Genomic DNA, 26,227 nt, shown 5'->3' with positions numbered 1-26,227 from the left:
ATTTGGTGATATGACATTTTCCTACATACAAGTAAGAGAACAATTAGTGATCACATCATCAAAAGATCTTAACTAACACTTCAAGGTTGCATTACAGTGTATAATAATGAAGTTAAGCTCTGGACTTGGAGTAGAGTAATTATTGCAATACTTTCACTTTTCTCATTTTTGGACACTTTCTTACAGATTAGAGGCTGGGGATCATATTTTTGTCCTGCATCATGATTTAGTTTCAGGCAAAGCTTCAGTGGTGAGACAGATGACCTCACGTTTTGCTACACAGATTATTTAAAGTCAACTTTATAAATGGTGGTGCAGGGATATTTATTTCAGCATGCTTGACAGTTGGTGTGCGGTGTTCCTGTTGATATGCTTCTGTTTAGTTTTTGAAAACATGGCTCTGTGTGCTATGGCCTGACATAACTACTTTGGAAATATTCTTGCAATAGAGATCACTCCAAAAATGTTGGTGTTCATGCAGATACAACCTTTTAGACCCAGGTTGTGCTGAGATTCCTTTTAGAGGGAAAAGCTTTTTTACTGGCAACCTTCCCATACACCTTGATATATACTCTAAAATTAAAAGTGCTAAATGAGGCCTGCCAAGCTGTCAAAACCCCCACATTTATAGAGGTGGTGACACTTTCTCATGATTAGTTAACCAAGTTCAGTCATAAGCAGCATCTAAATGCTACTTTCACTTTCAAATTCCTTTCTTTGGTGGTCAGTGGCTGAGATGCAGGACACACTGCTAGCCAATCACAGAAGGGAGCATATAACCTATGAATTTTAATGCTTCTATGTAAAAAAAAAGTAATAATACTTGCAATATGAGGCACATACTGAGTTTCTATAACTTTTGGTACTAGAGAATAGGAGTTAAAAAATCAAGATTGTGATTCTCTAATAAACAGATTACCCTAAATACATTGTTTAAACTGCTTTTTTAATGGTGATATCTTATTTATTAAAAAAAACATTTCTTTCAATCCAAATAGGAATCTAAGACTTCGCCTGGAAAAAACAATGATAGTTCATGTTTATGTTTTCTCTTGTATGTTTATATTTTCATAAAACTCTGCATGTGAGAACCTGTTGGGTGGGGAGGTGTGTGTGTGTGTGTGTGTGTGTGTGGGGGCGTGGGGGGCAAAAATTTTTTTTGACACAGTTAATATGTCATTGTGAAAATACATTTACTTATTGCCTGACCAAAGTTTAGGACGGTTACCGTGCTGTTTTGTGACTTGTAGCCTTAGTACATTTGGCTCCACAAATAGGAAATGCACACTCGCTGCACAGTCATTAAACCCCCACTGACAAGACCATTTAAATGCTTTTCCTCTCCCGCTGGTTCCGGATGTAACTATTTAACAATAAGCAGTGGCCGCTTTCTGTTTGCAGGATTTTAAAACTCAATCGGACAGGTTGAAACAAATTAGCCAAGAAGGCACAACAGCTTAAAAAGATGCTATTCATTCAACAGTAATTCATTAGGTTTTCATCTGAAATCCATTCATTCCAAATGGACTTAGAAAAACATTATCAGTCATTCAGTGCAACAATGTCCTGCAGTATTCCCAAATGGATTTAGGCTTCGACTCTTATTTGGACATTCTAAAACATAAATATACTTTGACCTAAACCACTCAGTGTAGCTCTGACTGCATTTTCAGGCTGGTCCAGCTGGAAGGTGAACCAATAGCCCACTCATGAGTTCTGTGACACTTCTAACAGGATTCCTCTAAGGTTGCCCTGTGATTCGTTGCCGTCAACTCTGACGGTCCTTCAGCAGGGATGTTTCCCTGCTTGGGATGTTTCCCTGCTGAAGAAATCATCCGCACAGCACGATGCTGCCATCTCCATGTTTCACTCTGTGGCAGCTGTTGTTTTGGGATAGAAACACATTTCTTAAATAAATTCTGAAAACAGAGCCGGAAGCAACAATAGGTACATGGGGACCGACAAAGAGACTCGAGCCTTACTTGATCTCATCCGCAAATAAAAAAATAGCAACACATTAATTGCTGCATTACTGATCTGTGGTCTGTGCTAATTTGCAACCTCTTCCTCCTATTTATTACAGCCTTGCATAACGTTGACATATGACAACATTAAGCGTTGCGTTGTCTGCTTAATTCGCAACACACCGGTAGATGTTAACACATCTAATTCGCACTTTCCTTTTTGCAACATTTTAAAAGTTTGCTGAAAATCTGCATCAGAACAGGGCGGAAACACAATGATTGAGACGTTTGATTTTCTCCGTTTCATTTTGATCTTTAGTCGAGGATCATAGTGCACAGAGAACATTTAACCACATGAACCCAATTATTCATCTAAGTATTCCTATAAATAGATACTCTGAGATCATCAGCTTAATTGATCAATGTGTTAAAAAAATACAAAGAAGAAACAGTGTTTGTGGATGCCAAATTATCACATTCATCAGATTTCTCATCTGCACCAGAAAGGCTGGAAAATGTGAATTAAACACAAACACAGCAGAATTTCCCAACACCACTTTGTGTTATTTAAAGATAATACTGAAGAACCGAGTCAGAAATTCCATTTGTAGATTCAGGCTTGGGTTTTTGTAGTTTTGTGTTTGTCTTAGATCAAACACAAATTTATTGGTGACTATACAGTTTTTACAAGTAAACTAAAAAGTTACATTTGTGTGTCATCTGTCCAGAACAGCTTCTTCTACTAGGTTACTCTGTCCCCTGCATGGCTTATGGGAAACTACCAACGAAACATCTTGGGGCTTTCTTTCAACAAAAGCTGCCTTCTTGCCACTCTCCCATAAAGACTTAAAGATGTATGAAGCACACAATTAATAGTAGTTGAGTTAAACCATTCTCACACCTGACTAATGTATCTGTACAGCTTTCCCACAGTTGCAATTTGCCTCTTGACAGATTTTCTGATTAATACTTCTCCTGCCAATCCTTTCAGTTTAGGTGAATCATCATGTCTTCATAGGTATTTGGATGTACCAGACTCCTTCCATTTCCAGATGATGAATTGAATAGTGGTCTGTGCGCGTTTCAAGGCTAGGTATATTGTTTTATAACCTAATCCAACTTTATAGCTCTTAACAACTCTGTTTTTGACCTGACTGTGTTTTTTGGTCTTCATGTTGATGTTTGTTCATTTATGTTCTCTAAAAAACCAAGAGTTCTTCATGGGACACCTCTATTTATACGGGTACTAGATTACACACCGATGGACTCTATCTGAATGACGTCTTTATCCAACACTAGACTGTATAGTACTCAGTGGTATCAGAGTAAAGGGGACAGAATGCAAATACATGGAACAGTTTTCAGGTTTTCTGTAAATAATTTGAAAACCCTATTTTTTTGTCCCCCTCCTGTAATGTGCCATATTTGCATGGTATGAAGCCTCCAAAAATTACAGTAAAGTTTAAAGTTGTAAAATTACAAAATGCAAAAAAGTTCAAAGGGCAATACTTTTTTAAGTCACTGCTTATTTTTTTCTTACAAAAACGAAAAGCACACAACTTATGAAACAAACAAAATACATTTAGCTTTTTCACAAGAGTGCTGGACTAATCTGAACTAATTAACACGTGCTGACAAATAGAGCATTTGGCTTTTACACACTTCAAATGATGGTGAGGCATCTGCACACATCAATTGCATTGATGGGATTTTAACAACAACAAGGATGTTGTTCAATCTCTGATGGAAAACTAATGTAATGAGAATAGCAACAACCAGTCATCTGCCGAAGCAGATATAACTCAATTTTAAACAGATATTCAGAGAAAATAAAATCAAGCTCTTCAAGTTTTTAGTCAGAAATAGTGACTCAGCCAGGTAGAGGGTTGAATAATAAACACATTCCTGTTTGTTCTGTTTACCTTCCATCTAACAAAAACAGGTAGAGGTCATATTTGAACATCAAATAGCTACTCCTAATGTCATCCTTATGCTGTAGAGAAATGTATTTCATTTTTCTAGTTGCATTTCCAAAAGCTTTAAAGCAGAAGGGTAATATTTGCAGATACAGTTGTAAGTGGATAGGAATGATGTTTTGTGATGTTGAGACGTGTGGACATGTAAAGGTGTGATTCTCAACCAAACTGCGGTGAGGTATTGTGAACACAGACTATGGACCGACATTATCTGTTAAAGGTCCTAGTATTAAGATGGCTATTTCTATCCTACTTTCACAGTATGAAACATCATCAACAAATAGTGATGATTAGGAAGAACAGTGTGCAGTTTTCCTTATACCTTTAAGAAACTGTGATTGCACCTATGCTACATGCAGCTGGATGTGAGGAAACTGATGGTGGCAAAAAGTAAGTAAATGTGCCTTAAATAGTCAAGTACTGTATTTACATCCAGGGCTGGTGGAAAAAAAGAGTGATTTTAAAACATTAATTTGATGGTGAAAGTAAAAAATAAAAACAACAAAAAATTAGTTTTTACCTTATTTCTCTTGCTCATGGTAGAATTTTAAGCACATTTGCCTCCCATAGTTGAAAGGAATAAAATGTACATCTAAATGAATTAAATATTTAAGTTCCTCATAGAGATAAGCTAGACTGTATAGTATACATTTCAGGGTTTGCTCACTATGCAACAAAAATAAAATGTGAGAATTCTGCTTAAAGCTGCGCTCTAACTTTCTCAAAACTCTCAACAGGCAATTATATATCTTTCTACACTGTGGGAACATTGAACAGATACCTCTGGAGTCAGGTATACTGAGCTAAAATGTCATGAAACTCCTGCATGCAGCTCGGTAGTTCCAAAAGACCAGGAAAAGCCTCAAGGAGGGCACCTAATGGTTAAAAAAAGACACATTTGCCACAGTCAGACGAAGCTGCTCTTTTTTTCCTATGAATGTGATGGGTGGGATGGGATAATCTGCTCTTACGCTGTTCATCACCATCACCCTGGAAAATTACAACTTTCTTTATTTTATGTTGGGTTGGAGCTGTCAATGGCAGAGTGGGTAGTCTTTGAAGAAAAGCTATTGACACGGAGGCAGCAGAGAGCACGGCAGGTCAGGTGAGAAGTCGGCATCCACCCACCCTGACGGCCTCTGCCTGTTGTCAGCGGCAACCACTTTTAAAAGAGAATAGATGAACATGTTTTCTTGCTCTTCCTGCAGTGGCAACATAATCGCAATCCTATTATTTAGGGTTGTTTCTTTTAGTACACATTTCTGCTCACATACAGATTATTACATCTACTTATTTTCAAAAATAAAGTTCACTGAAAATCACTGATATGATCTGAGCAAAACAGACATGTGAGAACACTACAATAGAGATGCACTGATCAGAGATTTTGTGAACAATCTTCCAATCATTGATTTTCTCTGACTTGCCGGCATCTATTCGAAGCTGACTCTGGTTTATAAAGAATAGTCTGAAACAGGAGGAATTGTCCACTGAGAGGCGTTTGTGTGGGTGCAAATTCTTGTTCGATGTTAGAGGCTAAAGGAGAGGTACGATACAATAGAGAGGCAACAGCAACTCAATTAACTCCTCATTACAGCCAAGGTATGAAGAGTGCCATCTGTAAACACGTCAGCTTCTAGTGGATGGGCTATGCTGCATATTCCTATCACTTAGGAACAACACACTGGCACTACGATTTACCCAAGATCTCCAAAATAGGAAACCAACAGATTTGAAATGTTGCTCGTTGGATGATTCTAAATTTCAGCTGCATCATTCAGATGCTAGGATCAAAGATTGAGCTAAACAACATGAAAGCATCCTACCGTCTATTCACAGTGCAGGATGGTGCTATAATGGTATGTGGGATATTTTCCAGACACACTTTGGGTACCTTAGTAACATATGAGCATTGTTTAATTGCAACAACTTTCCTTAGCATTGTGGCAGATGATCTCCACCCACTATGTGACCACAATATAGCATTCTTAGGATGATAGCAAGATCATGCATCATGTTACAAAGATCAGATCAACTCAAGCTGGGTTCTTGAATGGGGCTACAGTATGAATTCACTGTGCTCCTGTGGCCTTCACAGTCAACAGAGCACCTTTAGGGTGTGGTGGAATTGGAAAGTGTGTATTTTTGGTGTGTCGCTGACAAATCTGCAGCAGCTGCTACCTGTGGCACATTGCTGAATGTATATCACAAATAATTAAGTTAGCTCTGAACAGAGAAGAGGGCAACACCTGGTCTATGTTTGAAAACATTATGTCACACTGTGTCTGTGGGAAATGGGTGAAAATTCGGTGATTTCTGAGCCGGTGTCTCACCAAAATTTCATTATGGTAACAATGACAATAAAGATTCTTATAGACAAAGTGAGTGATGAGAATGCTGGTTGTGTATAACTTGATATCTGACAGAGAGAATAGGCAATGCTAGACAGCTCTGATGTTCCACATTATTTTACTATATATCAAAACAAAGTGACTCTAGTGTGGTTATTGCAAACCATCTTTAGCAACATTTATTACCAAATGGCACAGTTAATAATATCAACATCCATCTTTGTGTGTATTTTCCTTGGTATTGTTAGACATTACCTTAATTGTGAGACTTCCAAACGAGTGCTGATCAACCCATCTGTTCTCCCTGTCCAAAATCTGGACATCATTGTCGTCAAGAGTGCCCTTTGTTCTTGAGGTGGGAGTGGAGTACTGAATCTTGCCCGTTTATGTAGCTGTTGTTTCGTTTCTCCAATGTAGGAATCTGAGCAGTCCTCGCGGCATTGGACCACGTACACAATGCCACTCAGCTGTGGTTTGGGTTTTCTGTCTTTGAGATGAACCCATTTTCGTCTGAGAGTGTTATTGGGTTTGAAATTAACTGGTATGTTGTGTTTTGGGAAAATTGAGGAAATTCCATATCTGACACATATGGAATGACACTGTTCCTGCGTCTCTCCTTGCATCTTGCGTCATTCTGTATACGTCAGGAGTTCTGGTTTGAAAGAGGGGCGAAAGAAGCCAACTTGGTCAAAAGAGAACAGCACTTTCAACTCCCCAGTGTTTACAGCTCGGTCCTCCAAAACATTCCAAGGAGATTACATCAGCAGAATCATCATGATTCAGTTCACCAAGTACTCCACTCACACCAAGCAACAGCCTCTAACGACCCAGGACAATGACGGGTGGGTCTCTGATTTGCATCTGACTTAGAATGCTTCTAGGAAGATGGGCCTCTATCATCCTAGAAGCAATGCTTCAACTACAGGTTGCTCAAGTGGGAGTCACCATAACTGACAAAAACTCCTGGATGGGTGTTGAAACGTTTTCAGAAAGAGCTGAGCAAAAGTCTGGTTGCCTCTGATTTAAGCCTGTTTGCTGTTGTTCTTATTTGAGTACCTAGTACAGAAACATGGCTATGTTTTTATTGATTGAGATCATCAAGCTCAACAGAATTGTTAGAACACACCCAATAAACCAGTAACATTGGGCTTATAACCTACAACATGGCTAACCTGACCAGAAAATCTATAACAAAAGAAGGGGGAGGATTTAAAACGCTAAAAAAAAGAAAAACATAAAGGGTAATGCCACACAAACTCAGAGAAATTGAAAGACTACACTTTGATAATGCATTTTCAAAATATAGTTGGCAAATGTTAACTCTTAATTTATGTTCCTTTTGAAAACATCTCCTGACTTATACATAAAAGCTTTTAGCTGATCCATATGTAAAAAACAAAAAACAAAACAGCATTTATTTGTGAATTTTTTTTGCGATTCACCACTCACTCTCTCAAGCCTGCCAATAAAAGACTCTAATCTCTTTCCTCTCAGTAGAGTAACATTATCATGGAGACAGCATGATTCAGTAAAGGGCTATATCAAATCCATTAGAGGTGAATTAAGACTGAAATCTGTGTGGGGATATAACAGTTTGGAATATTTGAAGGATCTGAAGGAAGCTATTGTCTGTGATTTACTTGGACACTGGAAATCTGTCCTATAGCAGTTTTAATCATGTTAGCCCTGATTTAAAAAATGCTCAAATATACAAGTAAGTAATATTAATCACAAGAGCACAGAGCAAATAAACTAAGAAATACGAGGCAAACCAAACCAAAAAAACTTCCTTTTTAAGCCATTATAAGACAGCCATTTTTCCCCAATTAAGAATCATTGGAGTTATTCATATCCATATCTATATGCCTATGGAAATGCTTTTACCCAAACAAATGTTGGTCAAATCTAGCTTGGAAATATATGTCTACTTGCTCATTTTACTAAAATAAACCTGTTTTTACAAAGAAATTGCTTAACTAATTTAATTTTAAGACAGAAGTTACCAGAATGATGTATTACTAGAGGATGGAACACTGATAACTTCAACCAGTTCTGTTAATCATCTCTGCTCTAATCAAGCACAGCAAAGTAAATCAAAATATAAGATTTATTTTAAGAACTTTGTCTCCTGGTCAGCTATACCAGAAATCCAGGTGATCTGTCATTTTCTGCAAAAGAACATTTAAGAGAGATTACTAGATTATTATCTTTGGTATTTCAGAAATAATGGAAACTAATGTGGAAGATTTTTCTTGTGTGGTATGCCACCCTAAATCTGCCCTCTAAAACCGAATGGGTTACATTTATAATGGAAAAAAAAAATATGAAGTGAGTGTTAAGCTGACTTTGCAAAATATACTTCCTGTGAGTTTCACAGATTTATAAACACTGGTGCCCATCTGCTAACGGGTAAGAAGCAACGTGAGAACATTACCCCATATTTTGTCCTGCACTGCACTGGCTGTCTGCATGTTTTTGACTCCTGGAGATCCAAACTCTTGTTGCTTTTAGATGTTCATAGGACTCGTTTAGTGACCCAAGGAGACAGAGCTTTTTATAACATTGCTTCCAAACTCTGGTAGAATCTTCCTCTGACTGTAAGGAAATCTAACACCTTAAATTATTTTGTCTCCCTTTTAAAACTCATCTTCTTAACTTACCTTTTAGGTCCAGGTGGAGAGAAATTTTAGGCTTGTTATTAGTCTTTACTTATTTTACTTTCTTTTTTAATTTTTTTTAGCTTTTGTCTTATACTAAATTTACAGACCTGTAAAGCTCTTTGGTCACCTTGGCTGTGTAAGGCACTCTATAAATGAAAATTTGGTTAATTGATTGATAACTGAAACCCCATTTTTTTTAGATACCTCTTGCACTAACTATATGTACTGCATCTGCTAGAAGTTGTCTTCTTGTTTTATCTATGATTTAAACATACTACATATGCAATGATTAATTTGGCTACCAAGTAACATCCAATCTGTACACATCTAGATGTCTTTGTTTCAGCAAAGGAAAGATCAAAATTGAAATCAAAACTTGCAAGCAGGATTCTCACTGCTATGCGCTGCATGTATGTATATACAATGCTTTCTTATGTGATATCTTGGGGAAATCAAGCATAATCCAATGATATATGAGTGAGAGAATTGTAGACCTTCTGAAAGACCCGTGCTGACATCTATTCAACCCAATGTGTGCAATTATAAATACCATGAGAACAGCCAATCCTCATAATATTCAAACACTGCCACAGAGATGAATGTGTTTTGGTGTGAAACATCTGTGTCAACTGCAGAGGTAAAACAGAAGATACTGGCAAAAGTTGGTAAATGAGTGTCACTATCCACAGTAAGAGGCTGGATGGCCAATCAGTGTGGCCAGAAAAAAGGCCAGATTATGGCTATAAAATGCACACAGTGACAGAGGCCTTATTTACTTAAGGCATGTCCAAAGGTCTGATGAAACTAACATTGAAGTATTTGTCCGCAATGGTCATTGAAAGATTTAGGGGGAGAGCAGAGAAGCTCCAAGCCTGTGAAGCACAGGGGTGGCTCAATTGTGCTGTCTGGGGACTGCTGCACTTTACAAGTTAGATGGCATAATTAGGAAATAATATGATGTGTAAATCAAGCAACATTTCAAGACTTTATTCAGGAAGTTAAACTTAGACACAAATGGATTTACTAAAGGGACACTGACCCTCATCATATTGTCAAATCAGTGACAGAGTGGCTTAAGAACAACAAAGCCAATATTTGGAGTAGCCATCACAAACCATAGGATTTCAGTACCAAACTAAATGTATGTATAGAGTTGAAAACGTGTGTGCAAGCAAGGTGGCCCACAAACCTGAGTAGGGGACACATACTAAGGTATAGTTCTGTCAGGAGGAATGGAACAAAATTTACAGCAGCAACTACTTTGAGAAGCTTGTAGAAGGAAACCCAAGACATAGGAACCAAATCGTACAGTTTAAATGGGAGTTCTAGCAAATACTATAGAAATATAGGGAAACCTCTGACTGTTGGGATAGTGAAACACATTCTTTACAAATGATCTCCCTTGTTATTCTGGTATTAAGCTCAATAAATAGGGTATTAAAATAACCAATTTCCGTTGATGTAAATCAGGGGTGTCAAACTCATTTCTATATAGGGCCACTTTGGCGTCATGAAGTCATTAAAAGGGCCGGTTGCACGTGTATAGACGATACTTTTCATTTCATAATTTTATTCCAGTTCACATAGAAGTGTAAAAAATGCACAGTAACATAGAAATAGCAACCTTAGGCCCAGTTTATACAGTTTATCTGCAAAAAAAGTTGATATTGGGGTGAGTTACACTTACAGGAGGCACAGATTTAGCCACTTTATACACTTTAAAAGGATATATGCCTCTACTTTATGACATGATGCCTTTTTTTTTTGGCTCTTGAGGGCCGGATTATTTACCTTGACGGGCCGGATTCGGCCCGCGGGCCTTGAGTTTGACACCTGTGATGTAAATCAACAAAAGTTTAGTTTGATTTGACAGTTAAGAAAGGTTAAGTGTACTTTTAACACAGTGTACAAGTACGTAAACATCTGATTTAAACTTTATCTCGCCCTTTGAAATATGTCTTGATGTGAAGGTCCCCCTTCTTCCAACAAACTAGGTTATCTAGAAAACCTTGTATCCATATTCTGTGCTCACACAATCAAATAATCTATAATCGAATGACAAGAGGAGATCTATGAAGCAAAACGGAGAAGGTGAGGAAATGCAAAAGGAAAGAGACAAGCCTCAGCCGGGGCATGTGGCTGTCACTTATAATGAGGATATAATGGCTAAGCAGTTCTGCCTATTACTGATATGAAGGTACCACGCAGCAGGAGGAGTTGCACAGTACAGTGCTGAATGTTCATAATACACACCATTTAGAGTCGTCAACATGGCTTTTATTGATTGCACAGCAGAAGCATCAAGTTCAGTCCCATCAGAAATGAAATTTCAAATACCACTGAGGTTTTATCTGAGGGCAGCTGATGGATTAAAGTAATTTAGCCGTGTAGACAGCGTTGATTCAGACCTGGCCTTCACTAAGATCTCATTCATCACAGAGGAATGAGAAGAAATCTGTTAAAAAATAGTAATCTGAGGAATTTGCTTCATTCACCGTCCTTGTTAGTGTGAATGTGTGTCTTGCATGCCTTACATGGGTTGTATGAACATATTTTGTCCTGAGATAAAGTTTGTGAAGCAATGTTATCAGTTATCCTTTGTAACAGTAGTCACAGCCATTACATCTTTCCACATTCTGTCACTTCTATTATTATTATTTTTTTTGCGGTAAACCACTTTACAAACTACTGCATATTTGTAAAGTGAAACGAAATTAATATATGGTCTTCAACTTTTTTTACAAAAAAAAAGGGTTTAATGCTAATAAAGTGGTTTTGAATTGAACAAAATTGAAAGGGGGTTCAACAAAAATATTAGTTTAAAGGAACACCTTTGGAACCAGGCTCTTGCAGCTGTTTTACTTTTGTGCATTTTTCATTCTGACAGATGTATTTGTATTTCAGTTGAATTATACAGGATGTATGTCAAAAAAAGTTATAATATTATTTATCATGGTTTCCTTTTGCTACACCACAAATAACAGGCATTATAACAGGTGTATGTAGACTTTTTGTATCAAACCTACTGGGTTTCAAAAAAGTCACAAAAACTGGTCTTTGTTGGAGTATTTAATAAAGGGACTGTTGCAGATTGATGCATAACCTGAAAACCTCTCTTAATGGTCACATTGCTAACATGTTTCCTCACTTGACATTAGAATCTCCTGTTGGAGTCGCAGGAACATCCAATTAACACTCTGACTGACAACGTGAAGCAGCCGATACAACAGCTCTTCACCATGGTGGCATTTTTAAATGCTTGTCTGAACTTATCCTTGCATGGTCAATATGGACTGTTTTATAATTAGTCTACTAATGAGCAAGAGTATGAAACAAACAGCTGCTCTAAATTTCTCCTTATGCAAGCAAGCAAAGACAGAACAAAAGTATACTACTATGCTAATGACTCTGAAGTTGTAGAGCTTATTGTAAAGAAAAGGCTATTATGAGCCTGGTAGACTTGGAAGTTTCAAGTTTGAAATTGAACCAAAAGTAGAAGTGAAAAAGTTGAAAAGAGACACCTTCTTACATTTATTTTTATAGATGCAGTCTTGGTAACCATATGTTAAAATCCTTAAAATAAATGTATTTATTATTTTTGTAGCATAATCAGACTGTAAGAAGGATCTTTGACCACCCCTCTTTGTACACTGCCTCTACGTTATTCAGAGTCTTCTACCCTAATTGCTCTTCTCTTCAAATAGTTGCATTGGCTTTCTACTAGATTTAAGTCTGAAGACTGATGGACACAAAGGAAAGTTCATTTTATGTAAGGTGTTGATTCCATTTCTTGTAAGTAAGTCTAAAAGGTTTCATTGTCCCTTTAAAAGATAAACAAGTCCACAGCATCACAGATCCTCCACCACATGTATTCATGTATTCATCCCAAGTTTCCAAGTTTCACACCAAACCCACCTGAGTGTTTCTTGCTACTTTCTTGCTCATTTGACCAATACACACACCTCCAATTTAAGTACCAATGACATATTTGTAATAGAATGACCTAAAAAGCTTCTTCTTGAGATACCTCTAAAGATGGCTAGATAGTAAAATACAACTACAATACAAAATAACAGCCAGCATCTCAAACTGAATTAAAAGCCAAAGAGGGAAAAAAAGTGCTTTAAGGGAAGATTTCAAAACACAAAGTGAGTTGGCATGCCTGATTTGCAATGGCAGCTTATTTCACAGTTTGGGGGAATTGACTGAAAACGCTCGCTCACCTCTCAGCTTCCCCTTTAGTTTCAGGACAACAAACAGTAACTGATCTGCTGACCTGAGTGAGCGTAAGAGAGCATACATTTGATTCAGCTCGGATGGATACTGAGAGACAAGACCAGGTAGACAGTTGAGACAAATAAAAGAACTTTAAAATAAACCTGGAAATTAACTGGAAGCCAATGTAGGGATATCAAAACAGGAGTGATATGTTCTTGTTTCTGTGCCTCGGTTAAAAGGTATGCAGCAGTGCTTTGAACCTGCTGAAGTCGAATAATTAAAGACTGGCTCAGCCCAACGTAAAGACCATTACAGTAATCTAAACGAGTCATAATAAAAGCATGAGTTAAAATCTCAATATGATGTCGTGAAAGAAATGGTTTAACTTTGGCCAATTTTCTCCGATGATAAAAACTGGACTTGATTACAGATTTAATCTGTTCACCAAGTTTAAGATCATTGTCCAGTCTCACACCCAAGTTTGGATGAGCTCAAGATGCCACTTTTCACTCAGTTCTCTAACACGGGTCGTTGTAGATGGCCTTTACTTTCCTTACTGACTCACTGTACATGGTGGAAATAAACATAGGCCCTCATCCAGCATATGGGCATGTGCCTAAAATAATTTGACCTCTGGTATGTCAAATTTGTACCCCAGGGGAAAAGAAATTCTGACTATTAATGAACAGTTTTTAGAAACTAGATTTAATTTAAGGTAAAAAAAAAAGAATGAAAGAGAAATGTGTCAGATAATTTTATATCTCAAAAGGGTGTCAATAATTGGTCCATTAGTAATTTTGTAAAAGAAAAAAACAAAAAAAAAAAACAACGAAAAAGAAGAAAACAATTATGTCCTGAGATGGGATCCCCCCCCCGTGCAGACGTGTTCTCAATCTAAACTTTGCCGTTTTCTAAATTCTATAATGTGGGATTATGCTACTGCAATTAAAGATTTGTTTACTTTTAAGGATTTCACACATTGTTTTCCCAAGAACAGCAAACTAATTTGAGTGCGTCTGCATGTAGTAGCTATGGAAATGCCAAATGACACAATTTAACAGGGTTATGTGTTGTCATTTCTGCTTTAACTTTCTGTTCTCTCTCTTTTCTCTTCATAGTAGGTACACCTGGTCTGGCGTTCTGTTAACTGTGACATCATCCAGAGAAGACGGCTCACCCGCTATTACCATCTAATGTAGAACAGATTACTAGATTAATGTGTGCTTCTGTGCTTTTTTGTCTCTCTTGTTGTTGGTCTGCTCTGTCTTCTGTAACCCCAGTCGGTCGAGGCAGATGACCGTTCATACTGAGCCCGGTTCTGCCGGAGGTTTTTCCTTCCCGCTAATGGGTGGTTTTTCTTCCCACTGTCGCTTCATGCTTGCTCAGTATGAGGGATTGCAGCAAAGCCATGTACAATGCAGACAACTCTTCCTGTAGCTCTACGCTTCCCCAGGAGTGAATGCTGCTTGTCGGGACTTTGATGCAATCAACTGGTTTCCTTATATAGGACATTTTTGACCAATCTGTATAATCTGACCCAATCTGTATAATATGATTGAACTTGACTTTGTAAAGTGCCTTGAGATGACATGTTTCATGATTTGGCGCTATATAAATAAAATTGAATTGAATTGAATTGAATTGAATTATTTGTGTGGAAGCATGGAAGATCCACACTTATAATGCATCTTGCCAACAAACAATAAATTTAATAAATAAATACAATTACAATTTTGTGTCCAACATCTTGTTTTGAAAAGCTCAAAAAATTCAGCGAAAACTAGAAATATTCTGCTCAGGGCATCAAGCCACCAGTAATGGGTTAGTTGTATGCTTTCATCCGAAAGCCATTTACATCACGACCTGGATGTGACAACTTGAAATTAAATTATTGTATGTGCATTAATGCTGAACATGCTCAAAGGGTTTCGAAATAGCGTGAAGAATGAAATGCATTAATACAACAACCTCCCCTAAACAACTTCAAGTGAATACAGAGGAAGAAGGAAACCTCTTTTTTCCTCCCGCCGTCGTCTTCTCACTGTGAAGCTAACACCACCTCCTGCCCACCCTCGGAGTCGAGAATTGAATCTTAATTACCTAGAGGCTCTGTCTTATGTTTCATGGATGAGTTACCTCATTTGTTAGTTATATCCTATCCTCACGCTCCTCATGCTCGGTGCCTGAGAACCCCTGTTCGTCGTGTGAGCTGAGTTAATGTCTCAAAGACCCACTCTAATGGCTGGCATGTTGGATCTAACATGCTATTGATGTGCTAATTCTAGCTGCTATCTGTATTTCATTACGAGACCAACTCTGACTGGTATTCAGCAGCATGACGTGAATACAGATGTAGACGTAACTTGTTTTACCAGTTTAATTTATGCATACGCCAATTAGTAGTATCAGGGTATGCCGAAGATTTAATATGGTATGATTCAAAATCGCAAAAGAATAAAAAAAAAAATAATAATTTTCCAATCTCTTTAATGCTTTTTACCAAATATGACATATATATGACATTTTTTGTTTATGCACATGACTTTGCTCAGCGGCTGTTGTTTGGCAAATGTTCATTCATTTTGAATACATTTGTTTCATTTGTGCACATAATAGGATCCTACTGAATGTAACAGAGTTTTTATTTCATGTATTGAGCCTAGAGTAACATTTTAACAGCCTCACCTATTGCAGGCTGCACACTGCTGGTCAGCTGGATGAAAAATGGCAACTACACTTTTCCCTTAGTGTGACTAAAGCAGGACCAACCTCTTCTCTAATGGTCTTTTGAAACTACAGCAAACAGGTATAACATTCAGCACAATAAACTCACTTAGTTTAAAATGACTATTGAATTTAGCAGGCATTCATTTCATTTTTTTGTATTAACACAGTCATAACTAACATTCACTATCTTAGATTATGTTTGCAGTAGTAACAATTACTTAGTCATTAGTCGCTTTTCATGTAAATACATGCTAATAGGCATGTATTATTTCTTTAAATACAATGAAGTAGATGAAATAGACAAATTCTGCTTAACATTATCATACTGTGAGAATTTCAAACCGTCCAATACCTTGCTGTTCATTTTTCTCCCACATTAATGCATAGATAAATATATAAAACAAAATTCATCATATTGTGAGACACGTTAAGTCCTTCATTTGCTGTTTTGGTTGCTTGTTGGGATTGAAAATGAAGCTGGTCTTTATTTGGAAGAAATCCCAAATGTAATTGTCAGTCAATAAAAAATTATAAGCAACAGCAGGAGCACTGGTTTCTTTTGAAGTCGTTATTGCTGAGTTTTGGTGCACCAAAAGCCCCAAACTGCTGGCTAATGATGTGATGAAAAGGACTTCCCTCTGCTACACACAGACTGCGCACTGGTAAAATGATTCAGGCTACAAAAACAATTCTACTTTCAACTTATTAACAAATGAAATTTAAATTGTGACTTCATTGTGACAGGGGTTGACCATTATTGCCAAATAAACATCCAATAATGGTATCTCATTATCTGTATGTCAGCAACATGGTCAAAACAAAAGTAGTGAGGTCAGACGTTCATGCATTTGAACAATCTGTAGGTGAAAGAGTTCAATATCTTTTTACTGTATCACAAAAAGGAAGCAAAGCCCAAAATGAAAACAATTTCAGCACCTGATAAAATTGGTACGTTTGCCATTTCACTTGAGCTTTAAGAGAATGAGAGATGTAATTGTTTACAATAATCTTGTTTGTTCCATGTTTTATGTGATTTTCTCCAGTAATGTAATTTCCCTCAAAAAAAATTAGAAAGACGGAGAAGGTCTGGGACCATTAATGTGTCAGCGGAGTTCCAATTTCAGTCTGTCAATAGTGACCAGAAATGTGCTAGGCTTACAATAAACTCTGATACGTTAAATATGTCACCAGAACACTAGCAATAAATATTTAGGTTGTAATAACTCATGATAAGGGTGGCATGATAAGGATGGCACCTGGATTTTATTCTTTAAATGTGAAACCCATAAAATTTTGTTATAATTTTTAATACATTGTGTGAATTCCTAGAAAAAGGCTGTCAGACAAAAAAACAACAACATAAAAACAGAACATGGATTCAAATGCTTTTTCTGAAAGTTGGCCTCGTTACCAACTTCAAAAAAAACCGAAGGTGTGATGTTCCTGAAGTTTTCACACATTTCAAAGACATCTTGCTACCTAGAAAGAAAACATCCTTACAACAGAGAGCTCTTGTGCTACTTGTATGTTCTGAGTTACCTTTTTGAGACATTTTAAATTGGTGATAAGTTATTTATGAAAGATTGACTTCTTTAACTTTGCAAACAATGTTACTAGCCTGTTTCTTGTTTCGGCCCCTTGTCTTGTTCTGTGGGAGATGTAAACCAAGTCTTACAAATACCATCCTTGCCACAAGAACAGATCAATATTGTCATACTGAAGGTCTGGGTGCGGGTCTGGTCTCTCTCTCTCTTTTCTCTGCAGGGTGTAACGGTTAGGTGCGGTTCATCTCGGCTAATTAGGTGCCTACTTGAGGAGCCGAGACCAGGAGGAGGGCGTCAGTTCTTTCTCGCTTCCAGCGTGAAACATTAACTCAAGCCCATGAAAGACTTCCAGCCTGGACCCTCCTTGGAATCTGGATTCCTCTGACCGCCAGCCCGCCCCTGTCCTCCCCTTTGTGCTCACCTGCCTGTCCACCCTCCAACACAAACCACACTGGAGAGACAGTCGCTGGAGTTACACCTGGATCCAGGACAACACCCTCCCTGGCTCTTGCCAAGCCTCAGCCTTCGTGAGTTCAGCTTTCTTCACCTTCCCATCTGCTTAGACCTGTTATTCACCACTACCCACTACATCTTTTCCAGGAGAACCCAGAACGATCCGACCAGACTCCACTACCTGTTCCTTGCACAATAAAATTGTTTCGTACCCAAACTGACTGTCTCCGTGGTTGCCCTGATTCAGAGTTGTTCTTCTCAGATATGGGAAATATATTTTAGAAGACAAAAAATCTATTTAACTTCATTGGAAGATAAAACAGATGTATTGTCTAAGGATACACCACACATCAAACTTATAAGCTAATCTGTTGAAAAGTGTAAAAAGGCCCAATGAAGAAATCAATCTTTAAATGCATTCCTTTAATTCAACTACACTCATTAAGTCAGTATGTCCCTTCTCTAAAGGACCTGGTAACATTGGTATCATAGAACCAGCACATTTTCAGATAAGGCTTCTTACAGATCTTTACTAAATGAACTGATAGGTGCTGAAAACACTTCTCTGCCCGAGTCAGAAGAAGAAGGAAGATCAGGACCAGAAACATGGAGCCACAGGAGGAGGCGAAACCGATAGGCACACACAACTCAGAAATTCAAACATTTGCCAAGTAGATATCCTCCCTCCACCTTTATGCATTCATTTTGCATCACAATTTCCCTGATGTGCAGCTGTTGCTGGTGTGTGAATGGGTAACTGTAACTTGTGTGCTCCCCAAAATTAGATTACACTTTGATGAGCCTCTCCACACAGGCATGCCCCAGGCAATGCAGCGTATGCCTGTTCCGTCCCTGCGCATGCGATGTGCCTTCGCTGACATTTTCAGCTCCCTACTCAAACACACCCCTCTGGAAGTACTATGGGATTATTTTCTAGATAAACAGCAAAAAGATAGCTCTCTGATAAAACCCACAATGTAAGCACACACACACACACACCCCCACTCCCCCCAAAATAAAAAAAACCTCAGGATTCAAACACCGTTTTGCCCTTTTTCCTCTGACACCCTGCTAGTGTATCTTTATAAAGTTTTAATATCTAGCAAAAAATCAACTTTGCAAAATCAGGTGCTGTCAAAGTGAGTCTAAATGAATGCACAGAAAGCCTGTTTACCTCTCTGATGTCACTCAGCAACTGCTTTCCTGCACAAACTGCAGCTCACACACAATTACCTGAGCTCTGCGGGGAGACACAATACGCTCACAAAGAGCGAGGCAAGCTGCCAGAAACCTGTTTCCAATTAAATCCTGCATACACCTTCCAAGTCATTAAGAGGTGAGCTGGTAATGTGTTGAGATGTAGCAAAGGGAAAAAATAGGAAACTTCAACCAATTAAGAGAGTGACGCCCGACCTGTTCTGCAGCGCGGCTATCATTATATCACACACCTGTGCCGTTCTTTCTATGGTAGATAGTTTTGATAAAGCCGACTAGCATGTTGAAACTGGAGCTTGTACACCTGATCCAATCTCTACCAGAGAGGCCCAGTAGTGCTGAGGCTTAACTTTCATCCTGACAGATTTTGTCGACTTGTTCTATAGTCCAGTAATTTGATTATGCAGCAGCTTTACACTTCAAACATCAAAAAGGCGTTAGGTTGAATTTTAGGCTGTAAGATTGAATAAGCTCAAGAGAATGTCTGGTTTTGACGTATGTTATAAAGTAGTTTAAAAGTTACTTCATTTACAATGTTTTATTGACTGTAAAAAGGTCAGAGGGTAATTGATGTGTTCCTTGTTTGATCAGAAATTCTCCGAACTTCAGATCTGGATCAGGTCACGGTTTATTTTTTAGGGAACGCTCGGCTGAGGCTCAACCAACAGCCCTGTGGGAAAAACCTTAGTGATGCACACTGCAATAACACAGGCAGTAGGGACTTACGTCACCAATTTCTGTGAGTTTTGTAATTACACAAAAGGCAGATTGTATGGAAGTAGAAAAGAAATGAGCTGATTTATTACCAAGTTACATCAAAACCAAGAAGAAGAAGACAGACAATAGCCTAGCACCACAGCAAATGTTTCCTCAGCCATGCAAGAGATCCTGAAGGTTGTTTGTAGCCATATGTCCAGAGTCAGATAGTCCCCTATAAATAATATAATTCTTTTAGGCAGAGTTTAGTTAGAAAATTAATGCACACTTCTAAATTCCAGTTAACTTAATGTTGGAGGAGAGAAAAATCTGTCGAAAAACAATTGGTGTGCCAAAATCTCAACCTCTTCCTAAAAGAAAAAAAAAAACATCCTGACATTAGGAGAGTTATAATACAATCACAATATTATTACTGGTCATTTAACACTGATAGAATGAAGTGTTCATATCTGAACAGATTTACTAAAACATCGATAGTTTCTTTGCTGTCATTTACTGTAGAAAGAATGAACAGTTTTTTTTTATACAAAGTAGACTGTTGTCAAAAATTTACAAGGACAAATTATTTCTGAAAAAACTTGGTTGTGTTATGTTGAGACTTTATATATTAACCATATAATAGTGTGCCTTTTCAGATTAAAAAATGTGTTTAATTTGTACAACACTGAATGCTGAAAAATATAAACTGAACAAAGAGACCATAGGAAAAAAACAAACAAATTTCAAACGTGCAAGATTTAGGCAGTACGCACTGCATGTACACATTGGCATTTTCCACATAAAGTTGCTGTGTATTAAAACACTGCAATTTAATGAGATAATCTGTCACTTTTACCTCAGCCGTTTGGCTCTTACTGCACATTCCTGCATTTTATGTTCTGTTAATTTTCTTTATTGTTGTCTGTAACGGAACACCAGTCATCCAAAGAGAATGGTTATGCAATCAATGACTAACTCCTGTGCGTATCAGGTGACTAAAAAAGACAGAACAGACAACATGAATGCCTAAAAGTATTGTTTTTGGCAGTACAATGCCATAGCTATTAATGTGAGCACTTAAGTGATTTTGGTTATTATCAGCTCTTAAATTAAACTTTTATGGACTATTGTTGTTATCATTAATTTATTCAAACAAATGTACCTTTAGCTGAACAAGCCATTAAAATTAACAATAAATGTAAGAAATCAGGGGTAGTCTAATTTCTTTTTCCCCATGAGTGTGTGTGTCTATAAAGTTTTGCTCTCAATACCTCTAAACTACAGCAAAAAAAGATCATTTCTGGAGTTTGTACATCACCTGTTGCTCCTCCCGGCGCAAAGTGAAACAACTCAGTGCACACAAAACTTCTCAGATGAGCATCCAGCTGTACTATAATTTGTATCTTTATGAATAAAATGACAGTGAGTGAGGCACAAACCAAGTAGGTTATCACTAATCATCTCTGTTTGTCGCTATATTTTAAGAGTAATTATCATTAACGTAATCACAACAACACTTCACAGGTACATCCTGTATAAACACAGTGGTAGTGTGCACAAGCTGCCTCCAGCTTGGAGCAATAAATCATCACCATCCCACCTGCTCCATCTGAAACTGGAATTAAACAAACTTATGCAACACGGCCCCCATCCAGCTGTCCACAGCTCATCTCTCTTATTTATGTGCTGCAACACAGTCGGCAGCACATCCTTAGATCAACTGTGAGGCAGCGAAATTATTTTATCAGCACAGCTATATGGAGTCTGAAGTCAAACTCCTCAACTGTATTATACTTTTCAAAAGGTTTATTAAAAATAATTAGTTCTTAAAAAAAGATAAAAAATATTATCTACTTGTTTTGTTTTTGAATCATGGATAGATACACGTTGAGTGTTGCTTAGTGCTGGATTATAAAATCTTTAAACCATTTTCACATTTTTACCAATAAAGGAACATATTTACAGCCACTTTTTTTATAGTTGCTTTTGCTGTGGCCTCCAAAAAAAAAAAATCATTACAAAAAGATATTAAAAGAAAAAAAAAATCAATCTTAATGTCCAGATATTGTTGACAGAAAGGAGACAATAAAAGCAGCCACAGCAATGAAGGGTGTATTGACACATCCAGCTCACAAAACAATAATCAATGCTGCGTTCACGAGAACAAGATTAAATCTGAATGATATTATTTTGTGGGGGGAAATTAATATCCACTTTTTCACTTAACAAACCACACATTTGATTTTAAAGTATGTGGAATTAATGTAGAAAATTTCAGTCCAGATTTGACAAGGCAACATATTTCAGTTTTCCTGCTTGTCTCAATGTAATGCCTTCCAACACCTGCACATACCTGATTCCATGAACTCCTGATTGAAGTTGTTCCAGCCTGCTTTGTTCTTCTCCAGGTTCTCCTCCATGACTTTGATGTCAGCAAAGGGACAGTTGCACTCTGGGAATTTAGGAGAGCACCGGCACCAGCAGTCGTTATTGCGGCACAGCAGCTCACCCTCCGAGTTACATGCCACATAGCTGAGGGCCGCCTCCACAAAACGCCCACGGAGGAACTCTGGCAGGACATCTTGCAAACCTGAAATGAAGTCAAAGGTTAAAATAAATGAGTGCAACAGCCACAATTTCAGCATGGAAAAGAACATTCTCAACATAGCATTTTTGTTTGGCATTTCTTCTACAGGATTACAGGCTATAATTCTACCCACAGCAGGGAGTGGAACGATTTTAACTTCAATTTCCGGCATTCAACATCACAGATTTTATTCTAAACAATGTCTTAAGTGGCTGAATATGGAGAAAAAAAAAATCTAAAACAGCTTCCAAATATTCAACCAGTTTGAAACAACTTGAATAGCAATTTGATCTTTTCTGTAAATTAGTATATTTTTTTACAGACAGATACAAAGATAGACTGAGGAGGAAATAAAGATTGTCAAGCGCCTTGTTTATTAATGAATAATTTCCGTTTTCAATATTTAGTAGGATTTTTTTTAATCTAACACAACTGTTTATTAAAAGCCTTAAAAGCTTACACCTGACCCACAGGTACAGCACTGAGTTGGCAATATTACACAAATTAGGTTGTTTTTTGACCCAGCAGGTTTTGCAATGTACTGAAGTAATTACGCGCTTAAGTTGCGGGAAACAGGGTTGAAATCAATTCCATATACCAGCTTGAAAACATTAAAGTTTTGTTGTCACTGCTTGCATTGCGTTAATTGTATTTAAACGTGCCATGCCAATTATAGTGCCCAGATCTATGACAGCGCAGCGTATAGAGCCACATCATAAGCTGAAGTGTATGCATATTAACATCTCTTAGAAATCAATAGGTAGCTTGGTGCGCACATCATGTTGTCTTCCTGAAATTGTCTGAAGTCCATCCCTGTCTCGGTGATTTTTTTCCTCTAATAATTGTTAATTTGTGTCAAGAGCTGTATCTCTCTTCGCTTCAAAAGCTCTTTCTGGATGATTTTCAGCAGCCAAGTCAATCCCACTGTGCCCTGCTATGAATATGCATATTTCTTCTTTGGTATTTTCTCTTTTACTGGCATGGAAAGAGATGTAATTAGTCACATTTTTCCATGTTCTATGCTTTGGCAGGTGCTTTGAGGCCTTTTTTTTGTTTCCCCTAACTTTTCTGTGGGTTAGTTTGTGTTCGTGTGGGTGGGTGATGTCGTTGTGTGTATGTGCACATGTATAACTTCCAATACTGTCCTAAGTTTCTCCAGTTTGGGAGAGACAGCTAAATAACGCTCCAGTTTTATAAGTCATTATCTCTCTCTCTCTCTCTCTCTCTCTCTCTCTCTCTCTCTCTCTCTCTCTCTCTCTCTCTCTCTCTCTCTCTCTCTCTCTCTCTCTCTCTCTCTCTCTCTCTCTCTCTCTCTCTCTCTCTCTCTCTCTCTCTCTCCTTGTTTTCTAAATTTTTTATAGACTAATTGTAGTGATACGTTCAGAAGTAATCTCCATATAAATAGTATTATTCTTTTTTTTTTTTTTTTTCTCCACAATAGTATTATTCTAAGTCAGATTGTTTTGAAAGGATATATAAGGTGATTTGCAAAAAGATGCCTCTACGTTTTCTGAGTCATTTTCCAGATAAATAACAGGACTCTTCCTACATAATGTGCTGAGCAACATCCATGAATGTCACATCAGAGGAAGGGTTTGCACAATGCCGTTACATGATGAATATGTATACCATAATGCTAAATATAATTCCATACCAGACACAAACAACTGAAGTCACATTCAAGGCAACTTTCAAGCATCCTTTTTGAAAAGTTTGGATGAGTATTCAAGCATCACTTGGCTGTACTGTCATTTTATACAAAATTGGTTCTGTCTGTCCAACTTGGCTTTTAAAAAAAAAGAACATTATGAAAGTGTAGACTGAGCACAAATTATTCTGCTAGGCTGTTAGGTTGGTACTTGCCTGTGAGTCATCCTCTTTTCACCTTGCTGCTTTTCACCTTTGACACTCATGTCGTTACTGCAGCAGCACATCAGTATTCAGCCCAATGCTCGCCTTGATCAGTATAACACTCACGTCTGCCTTTCCAAAATGAGTAAGAAATGCAAACTGGAATGTGCTTAGGTGCTACATTAGCCTCTATTTGCCATTTTATATCATCTAGAGTGGCATAAAGCTCAACAACACTATCAAGCCTTTATGAATATCACTGAACTGGGAATGCTGTGGCAGATATTTGTTAAAAGGCCACATTATTTATTTTATTTTATTTTTTTACATAGGAGTAATATACTCTAATAATCAAATGGAGACTAAAATAAATTACATTTTTGGCAGGTAACATCAAGGACAATGGTATACGTACATTCCTTTTGAGTATTGCTGTTAAAGATGGATACAATACAGATTGTTGCTGAATTAAGATAACACTTCAAACTTCATCCAGGCAGAAAAGTGTGACAGGTAACTGGGTTGGGCAGCTTTTGTGCTTGATTTCTGTTATTAGAAAATACATTTTGCTTTCAAAACGTACACTGATTGTAACACCCCCTAAATATTAAACTGCTGTCATGCTGATTTTTTTCCCCTGATCTGCACATTGGCATATGTAAAATGCATTTCACATGGATTCAGACTTTTATTTTTAAATGTGTCATTTTGTGAAACATTTAAAACCTATAAAACCACATATATGAAGATCATGTGTACCTTATGTGATATGTTTATAATACTTATACACATTGCAAATGCTACAGTTTCAGATCCATAGAAACATTAAAATGCAGAGGAAATGCACAATAGAATGACACATGACACATTAACCATTATCAGCATTCTTCCACACTACTGGCAAAAGTAATGTGCTAAGACTTGTAGCGTGGCTAAAACAATACTGTGAAGAATCATTACATGTTAAATCAACCTTATTGCAATGATGAATTAAATCAATTCCACTCTGATTCTTGTTTTTTAAAGTGTAAGTATTCCAGTTAAAGACAGACTTGAAATCAATTTAGATATTGTCAGCATCTCTTTATTCCTGTAGTTCTGTCATATCTGTTCCTTTCTGAGTTCAGTTAGATTGTTCCCATGCCTGGCCCATTATCTTGTTCCCTGCTAGGTTCTGTAATTTCCTGCCTCTGTCCGTTTAATGTCCATCCTTTCTACAGCCTAATTGCATCACTTTCTTCACCTGTGCCTAATTATCCCCCCATTGTTTCCCTCCGTCTCTTCGCCTTTAATTTCAGTCCACTTTGTCAGACACATAGTCAGGTCCTCCGTCTTCATCCGTCATGCTACTCTGTTCAGGTCTTATCTCTGTCGTGTTCTGGTTCCTGTGATTCTGTAAGCCTGCTTTATTTAATAAGTTACCATCATCTTCAACATGCGACTCTCGAGCACTTGTCTGCGTTCCGGTCCAACAACAAACCTGACAAAAGATGTGAAATGGCGAGGTTATGGAATCGACTTGTTCTCATGTCAGAGGAGACTGAACAGGAAGATTTTTAATTGGGACCAAGCTCACAGTTACCCTTGGTTTAAAGACATTGCTATAATATTTTCTCTCAATGATTTAAGTTCCGTTTACAAGGACACTTGGTTTTGTGATCTGAATTTAGTTAAACTACAGATGTGTAAGAAGTATGAATATCAGTTGTTTCAGGAAACTTGTAGGAAACGTAAACTTTTATTCAAATTAAGGATGTGATTCCAACTGAGTTATTTGTAAAGTTAACTATGAAAAGAAGACAAAGGTCACTGTGTGCACTGTTAAGAATTGGTTATCTTCCTCTGGTGGTTGGACTGGGTAGATTGAAAGGGGTTCCTGAAGATCAGTGCTTGTGTGTTTTGTGAACTTAACGTGGTTGAGGAGGAATTGAATTTTATAATTCACTGTCCTTTTGTAATATGATCTGAGAAATGCTTTTGTTTTA

At 37.5% G+C, this 26,227-nt stretch overlaps 1 protein-coding gene across 1 annotated transcript in view; it reads right to left on the bottom strand.

The window, feature by feature from the left end:
- Window positions 1-26,227, bottom strand: part of brinp2 (bone morphogenetic protein/retinoic acid inducible neural-specific 2) — a gene marked incomplete at its 5' end in the record, with an annotated part of 106,761 nt that overhangs the window by 44,328 nt on the left and 36,206 nt on the right. The window contains one exon of the mRNA XM_036129326.1: window positions 22,158-22,394. Within this exon, the coding sequence (XP_035985219.1) occupies window positions 22,158-22,394 (237 nt within the window). The remainder of the gene's footprint in view (window positions 1-22,157; window positions 22,395-26,227) is intronic.

The sequence above is a fragment of the Fundulus heteroclitus genome, unplaced genomic scaffold (assembly GCF_011125445.2).
Source record: "Fundulus heteroclitus isolate FHET01 unplaced genomic scaffold, MU-UCD_Fhet_4.1 scaffold_156, whole genome shotgun sequence".
In the NCBI taxonomy this organism is placed as follows: Eukaryota; Metazoa; Chordata; class Actinopteri; order Cyprinodontiformes; family Fundulidae; genus Fundulus; species Fundulus heteroclitus.
Note: the sequence above shows the minus strand (reverse complement) of the source record. Positions and strands in the feature narration are given on the sequence as shown.